Source organism: Pteropus alecto, unplaced genomic scaffold, assembly GCF_000325575.1.
Source record: "Pteropus alecto unplaced genomic scaffold, ASM32557v1 scaffold194, whole genome shotgun sequence".
In the NCBI taxonomy this organism is placed as follows: Eukaryota; Metazoa; Chordata; class Mammalia; order Chiroptera; family Pteropodidae; genus Pteropus; species Pteropus alecto.
This window is the reverse complement of record NW_006436281.1, coordinates 848,833-857,075: the sequence shown is the minus strand read 5'-3', so window position 1 is coordinate 857,075 and position 8,243 is coordinate 848,833. Positions and strand designations below refer to the sequence as shown.

General features: G+C 55.4%; 1 protein-coding gene across 1 annotated transcript in view; it reads right to left on the bottom strand.

The window, feature by feature from the left end:
* The window catches only part of BCL3 (B cell CLL/lymphoma 3), a 34,393-nt gene extending 26,641 nt beyond the window's left edge, over nucleotides 1-7,752 (bottom strand). The window contains exon 1 of the mRNA XM_006911786.2: nucleotides 7,725-7,752. Coding sequence (XP_006911848.2) covers nucleotides 7,725-7,752 — 28 coding nt within the window. The remainder of the gene's footprint in view (nucleotides 1-7,724) is intronic.
* Between the last annotated feature and the right edge of the window lie 491 nt (nucleotides 7,753-8,243).

Sequence of the window (8,243 nt, the reverse complement as noted above, 5' to 3'; positions counted from 1 at the left end):
CTTTCCCTCCCCTCAAAGTGACCTGTATTCTTTTATGATTTTATTGCTATTCTTTACACTTTTTCTACCTATGAAGACACACCTGACAGCTACGGTTTTGATTTTTAATAAAGAGGGTCTCAGAGTATGACCTCTAGGATCTGGCTTCTTCCGGTCAATTTTATGCCTCTGAGATTCATTCACAGTCCAGTATCTATTGGAGTGTCCATTTTCGTTGCTGTATACTATTCTCCTGAATGGATATATCACAATCTATCCATCCATTCTCCTCTTGATGGGTACGCGAGTGGTCTCCATTTCTGACTCTTTTGAACAATGCTTTGTGCATCTCCCGGTGTCTATGAGCACGCATTTTTCTGCATGACCCAAGAGTGGAATCATTGGGACACAGGGAGTACATATGTCCCGCTGTGGAGAGTATGACCAGACAATTTTCCCATGTGGCTGTGCGCATGTTCACTACCATCTCTAACATCTGCTGTGAGTTTTACTTGCCCCATATTCTTGCCGGCACTGGATCTGACTAGACTTTTAAAATATGAGTCATCCTGGTGTATGTGTGTGTGTCCGTGTGTGTGCGTGTGAATCTCACGGTGGTTCTAATTTGCAATTCCCGGCTCGATCATGAGGTCGAGCACTTTTTCCTGTGCCCAGTGTCTGCTCGAATCCTAGTGTAACAGAAACATTTGGGACGAAATATTCTAGAACCTTAGAATCGAAGGGGCAAAGAATTCTAGAGTCCCAGACTTTTAGGAATAAGACAGTCCAGAACTCCGTGCCTCAGTTTCCTCATTTGTGTAATGGGAATAATACAAGTCTCTAACTCATAGGGCCGGTGACCCGTTACGTGTTCACACCCAGAACAGAGCCTGGAGGGTATGAATAATCAGTAAACACGGTTTTCCTAAGGCAGGAATTTCATCCATTTTGTTCTTTTCTGTATCCTTGGCACCTAAAACAGGATAGAGGCTCAGTAAATATTTACCGAATGAATGAGTCCTAAAATCAAAAGATCAAAGAAACTTGCCATTGTAGAACTTTAGGCACAAAGGCTAATAGAATTTAAGAAATGACGAAGGGTCAGGTTAGAGGGTCTCAGGCACTGAAAAATTATAAAAGTGCATCCTTGGCAAACCTCAGACTCGGTGTCTTCAAGTTGTAGAAACGAGAAGGCTCCAGGGGCGAAGGCCTCCCGGCTCAGGGTCGGAAGTGTCTCTGGTGGCACCGAGAAGACAAGGCCTCTGTCTTCTCCCCCTAGGCTTCTCGTGGCCATGGCTTCCCCTCGCCCTCCCGGCCTCCTCCCGTCTCATCCCCCCTGCATTCTGAGGAAGCTGCGCCTGCCTGGGTGTCAGCGGGAGAAAGTCCAGGCTCCTGTCACAGAGGCCCCGCACCAGGCACCACCTTCCGTCTGCCTTATCTCCCACCGCTCTGCCCCCACCCACACCCCTGCTTTTAGCAGCAGCCTCTCCCTCCACCCTCCTGCAGCCTAAAAAGTGTGCCTCTCCCTGCGAGATCCAAACCAGGGCACACAATAGGTGTTTAATGAACATATCTGGTCTCAGTGCTGGCTGCTCCCCCCCCTCCCCGCCCCCTTCCAGGAAGCCCTCCCGGATTTGTCTTCATAGGCTGGGTCAGGTGTCGCCTCTGAGTTCTCCAAGCATTCTGGAATATCACTCTCCGGGGGCAGCCAGACTCCCCCTGCGTGTGAGTGAGCCTGTGAGGACAGGCCCCGGGCTGTCACCACTGCCACCGTGTATGCCCCAAACAGCAGAGAACTGTCAGGCTCATCTGACTTTTGAATTGTGCCTCCTGGTGCCATCCTCTGGGACCCAGGGGTGGCTCTACTTGCTTTTCTAGGTCAACAAAGGAGTGCCCAGTAGCTCAAAGTGACTCCGATCATAAGGCCTGACAGTGCTTAGCCCAAGACCTGCCCTCCTGAGACACAGGAGCCACAGTCAGCAGCTCAGGTCTCTGTCACCAGTTGCACCCTCGAGGTTCATAAAGCAGCTCTGTTTTGTTTGTAAACGTTTCTTGTGTGTACCTGCTCTGAGACCTGAGCCCTAGCACCTACCTTGGGTGTGCATTCCCCCTCCCCCACCTCTCTCCTCCTTCACCTGAGGCGCAGCGGAGTTAGGGGCTTTGCCTGGGGTCACACCACGAAGGAAGGACAAGGGAGATAAGATTTTTAAAATCAACTTTATTGAGGCATAATGCACATCCAATAAAACACACCCATTTTAAGTGTGTACTTTGGATGAGTTCTGATAAAAGTTTAGAGTCATATAATAGTACCATAATTGAGATGGGGAATGTTTTCATCGCCCCGAGTTACCCCAGCGCCCCTTTGTAGTCAACCCCTACACCCAGACCCAGTCCCTGGCAGCCACTGATCTGGTTTTAATCTCTGTAGTTTTGTTTTTCTAGAATGTCATAGGAATGGGATCATACGGTATGTAGCCTTTCAAAAAATTCATTAAAAATTCACAGGCAGTAAAAGTCACTCGTTTTGATGTACTGTTTTATTAGCTCTGTGGCATGCATGCACTTGTGTAGTCAACCGCAGAATCGAAATGAAGGTGATTTTCATCACCCTCTGAAATCCCCTCCTTCTGGCCCTCGGTGGTCACACTCTTCCCCCAGCCACCCCTGTAACCACCAATCTGTGCCGTGTCTCTATCATATGGCCTTTTTCTGAACGTCACAACCATGGAATAACATAGTCATTTGAGTCACTTAGCTTCAGGCACTTGAGATTCACCCATGTTGCCGTGCGTATCTGTAGCTTGTTGCTTTTCATCGGTGGGTAATGTTCCTGTGTGAATGGAACCCAGTTCGAAAACATTTGGTTGTTTCCAGTTGTTGGCGGTCATGAGCGGAGGTGCCATAAGCAAGCACGGACAGGTTTTTGTGTGACCAGAGATCTGCATTGCTCTTTGGTAAATACCCAGGAATGAAATCGCTGGGTCATATGAGGAGTGGATGTTTAACCTCAGGGGAAATTGGCAAACTGTTTTTCAAGGTGGCTACTGTGGTTTGCATTCCCACCAGCAGCGAGCCTGTGGTTGCAAAATGACTATTGTGAATCCAGGTCTATGAGACGGGGCTGAGCGCTGGGCCGCCAAGCACCACTCCCGAAAAATAAAGATTGTGACAAAAGCTCTCTCCACCTCAGACACCATGCAAGCAGCTGCTTCAAGAGAAAAACTATATATAACATAAAATTAAAAAGAGGAAGGACTTCTGGGCTGATGCGGCGTGATCTCCCAGATGCATGGCTAGGGGGAAAATGCAGAACAGGATAAGAGTGTGCGCCACCGGTGTCAGGAGGGACGGGGGAAAAAAATCTATGTACGTATATATATATTTTTTTGTTCGGGCGTAGACTATTTCTGGAATCAAACACAAGAAACTGGTAAGATAGAAACTGGGTGATAGGAGCAGGACTGGGGTGGGGGTCACCGTGGGGAGACGGCTTCTCACTTCTTCTATTTTGTGCTTTTCGGAGTTTGAAACTTGTGAATGTCAGACCTCTTCCAAATAATCAGCTACCGTCCGTTGGCTCCTCCAACGCGTGTTTCGGGCCTGGCTCTGGTGGCGAACGAATATGGTTCCGGCCCTCCCCAAGTCAGAATCCAGTCCTGGAGACGGATTGTCAGAAGGACGCGGAAAACGTAGACCGTGTCACCCGTTTGCTGCAGAGAAGCACGAAGCTGGCGAGGGACTGTGGGGAGGAAAGCGGGGAGTGGTTTTAAAGCATTTTTTAAATTCAGTGGCCAAGGGAAAGCCCCTATAGAGAGTGACATTTCGGCAAGGAGATGTGCAGGAGGGGAGAGAAGGAGCATGTGGACATCCAAGACGAGGGCGTTGTAGGCCGCGGGAGCAGCACGTGCAAAGGCCCTGCGGTGGTTTGTACCGGCTTTCGGAGGCTGATGTGGCTGGAGCGGAGTGAGCGAGTGGGAGGGGAAGCGAGATGGCGGGGGTGGGAGGGGGCGTGTGGAGCAGATCCTTCGGGTCCCGTGGGCCACGACAGGGACTTTGCTGTTTACTCAGAAGGAGATGGGAGCCACTCAGGAGGGAAGCGATCTGACTTACGGTCGCTCTGGCTGCGTGTGGGGGCAAGAGGCTGGGAGCCCAGCGAAGGGGACACGGCAATGGTCCAGGCTGTGGGTGACGGGATGGTGGCTGGGTCAGGGTGGCGGAGTGGAGGCAGGGACAAGAGGCTGCGGTCAGAGGCCGTTCTGAAGGTGGGCACTCCAATTCATCTTACTTCTACGTGCCGTAGGGGCTGAGCAAAAAGCTACAGGGGACCAGGAGAGGGAGGAGTGAGGGGACAGGCCTGGCTCGTGGAGACCAGGGAAGACACGCCTGGGACCCTGACGTTTCAGCTCAGACCCGAAGCAGGCGGGGACGTGTCTGCAGCAGGAGGGCACAAGGGTCTATTAGGAAAACAGACAGGAGTGGGGAGGCGAGTGGTGGTCAGGCCACCAGCGGTGCCCGGGAGGCCCGCGGCCGTGATGCAGCCCTGGGCTTTGTCCTGAGGGCGCCAGGGAGCCATAGCAGGTTCTGGGCAGGGGCCAGGGTCGACTTTTGGAAAGACCCCTCTGGCCGTGAGGGGAGGCCAGGTGTGCCTCAGGAGAGCGGGCGGCTTGGGTTGGGAGGGTGGGCGAGGGAGGTGTGAAGCAGATCCGCTTCAGAGATTTAGGAGGCGACCTTCTGGGGAAGGGAGATAGATGGTGGGGTCCATGCTGGCTTCCGGGGTGGGGGGCGGCCACTATCGGCCACTGTCTCAAGGGTTTCTCGGGCGTAAACTCGACAAGTCTTCACGACCACCAGAGAACCATCCCCTTTTTCACAGCTGGGGGAACTGAGGCTGGGCGAGGTGAATTCGGTCTGACTCCAGGGCCTTTAAGCTTCCATGCTGTCTACTCCTGACAGCTGGGGAAACTGAGGTCCAGGGCCACACAGTCCAGAACTGCAGCAGGGAGGTACCGACCCACACCCTACCTCCCTGTGTGAGGCTGGGTTGCGGCCCTGCCCATCCCTCACCCGTAGGGTCTGGAGGGCTTAACCTCTGGGGAGTCCCCAGACGTGGTGAGGCCGCAGCCCCTCCCTCAGGTCCCCGCCCTGAGCCCCAAACCCAGCTAAGGACTTTAACCCTGGGCCGCCAGCAGCAAGCACAGGGGCGGGCAGGCAGAATTCCCCTTCTCCCGGTGCCAAGGGAGCGACCCGGGGCGGGGGGAGGGCGGGGGCAGGTGCAGAGAAGACAAAGGGAGAGAGGGAGGGCCGCTCGGCTTGCCGGGGTCATGCTGCTTTGCTGCTCTGTGCCTCAGTTTCTCTCTCCGTACACAGGCGGGGCTCCTCCTGTTAATGGAGGGACCCACAGCTTGGCCTGGGTGGTCTGAGGGGGAGACAAAGGTTTCCCCCGTCTGATGGGGCAGACAAGGCGCCCCAGCCCATGGGGACCATAACGGGCCCTCACCAAGTCTGATGCGGGCGACGAGATGTCCTGTATTGGACAGAGAAGTCCCACGGATTTCTAGTCCGTTGGGGGAGGCAAGGAGGGCCCATTCCGATGTTTGAGATGAGTTTCTAATCTGATAGAGGAGACAGGTAGTCCCGGTCTGATGGGGCAGGTGAGACGCCTCCTTTCTGAAGGGAGAGGTGACATGCCTGCTCCTCTGAGCTTCCAGGGACGAGCATGTCGGTTGCAGCTCAGCCCGCTCTTTCCCGAGCCCTGGAGTCGCAGAGCCCCCGTATGCTTGACATCTCAGCTGTGGAGAGGGCCAGGACCAAGGGATGGAGAAGCAGAAGGCGTGTGTGACTTAACTGCTGTGACCCAGGCGGGCGCCGGGCACGGCTCTGGGCCTGCCGCCTCCTGGATGAGCTCGGGCCCGGCTGCGGTGCGCTGGCGCCACCTAGCGGCAGCTGTGGCCGGGCCTCCCACGCAGAGCGGGAAGAGAGTGGAGCCCACGGGAGACCTGGACTCGCTCCCTGCCTCGGACGTGGGTTGCGAGCTCCGCCCCCTCCGAGAAAACCCGCCGGTGATTCTGTGGCTTCACCACATTCATCCTCCATGTGGCTGATTTGGGGGGGCGGGGTGCTGTCTTTCTGACTTACCCCTCCCTCTTCTCACGCCTTTTCTGTGGCTCCCCCGTGCCCTGGAAAGGAGCACACACACGCAGGCCACAAGGCCGGCCTTCCTAGCCTCTCCCGAACCACCCTGTGCTTCGGCCCAACCGTGAGCCGTTTCTGGAGCGAGTCATTCCCAGAACTTACCCTCAGGCCTTTGCAGAGGCGGTTCCCTCCATCTGCAACACCCTTCCCCGTCTTTCCCCAACATCTCTCTTATTCCTCCTTTTAGGTCTTGGAGTAGATGCCTCCTCCAGAGCCCCTCCCTGACTCCCCAGGTCAAGGGCACAGTCCTGCGGGGCTGCTGTGGTCACTGCTCTGGCCCTACAGGGCCCGACACTAACTATAAACTCCAGGGAATGTTTATTGGAATAAATGAATGAGTGAGCGAATGAATGAATGAATGAATGGATACCAGGCTGAAGAGTTTGCCAGGGCAGCCATGGGAGAGTTTAATTAGGGAGGGACACGGTCAGATTTAGAAGCTTCCAGGTTCCCTCTTAATCCTAGGCCTTTGCACGTGTTGCTTTTTTCTCCCCGAAACATTCGCACCTATTAACTGCCGCTCATCCTCTAGGTCCCAATGAGTCGTCTCTTCTTCCAGGAAGCCCTCCCTGAACACGGCTGGCTCAGCAGTGCCCCCACCCAGCCTCCTGCACTCCCCCATCTCTGCCCCGAGCATTGCTGGGTTGTCACTGCCTGTGACTCTGAGCCCTGTTCACCCACTGTCTCCTCCTCAGAGTTTACGACAGAGACATCTTTCTGTTGGGACCAGGCTTTAAATCCTGACTCCCCTATTCGGGGCATCTTGGGTGAGCGCAGGCCTCCCCTGGGGCCCCAGTTTTCTCATGTGAAATGTGTAAAGAACTGGTGGCTCCTCCCCCAGCCTCTCAGGGCTGCAATGGGACATCGAGGAGACGAGCCCCTGAAGCCCTGAGCCGACAGCATGCCGGGTGACTATGGGTGACCCACTTCCCCTTTTGGGGCCCATCTGGCTGGATGAACTGGCGGCCAGGGCCCCATCCTGCTGGGACATTTCAGGAGGCTGGCGCGGGGCTTCCCAAGGCAGGAGGGTCGGGGACAGGCAGAGGGAAGAGGCGTCTGTTGGGTTAGGGGAAAACCAGCCTTCCCCATCATAAAACGGATGACGAGAGGGAAGCAAACAAGACAGGCTCCACCCGGGCGTGAGGGGAAGTCAGGGGACAGGATAAGGGGCCCCTCGAGGTGGGTGAAAACCACAGTCCGCAACTGGCTTCCAACTTCCCTCCCGGAGCCTGTGTGCCTTGGGGTCCCAGCAAGTCTTTCCGCTCAGTGGCCTCTCAAGACGTGACCCGTCTTCTCTCCAGCCTGTGACCCTGCTCCGCCCGCAGCCTTCCAGCCTCGTGGATGGCAGCTCCATCCCGGGTCTGCTCAGGCCCAGAGCTGGAGACCCCGTGACTCCTCTCTGCCCTTCGGCCATGCCCCGTCCCTCAGCAAATGCTGTCGGCTCCACCTTCAAAATCTATGCTCCCCGCCTTGGCCGCCGCCCTGCCTCTAACTGTCACCGCTTTCTGTCACCACTGCTGTCGCCTCCTCGCTGGGCTCCCTGCTCTTACCTTTGCCCCCGACAGTCTCTTCCGACATGTGGCCAGAGGGATCCTGTCAGAATTTGAGAAAGAGCGCTGGGCCTTTGCACATGCTGCTCAGAGGTCTCCCGTGGCTCCTGCCTTGCTTGTGGTGACAGCCGGTCTTCATCACGGCCCACAAGGCCCTGTAGGATCTGTCTTCATGTGCGCTCCTTTCCTCCACTCTCCCCTGGCTTCCTCACTCCTGGCCTCGAAGCTTTCTTGTCTCCCGAGCTGAGCACATGCTATGCCCTCTGCTCGAAATGCTTTCCCCGTCAACTCTCCACCCAGCTCTGGTGACCTTTCGGGGCTCACCTTGTGGTTGGCCGAATAACGTCCCCCATCTGAATCTCTGGAACCTGGGAATGTTACCGTGTATGACGAACGGGGCTTCGCAGTGAGATGGGCGAGATGCTGCTGCATCATCTGGGTGGGCCCTGAATGCCACCTCGAGTGTCTTTGTAAGGCAGAGGGAGGCTTGAATATAGAAGAAAAAGGGACATGGCGACA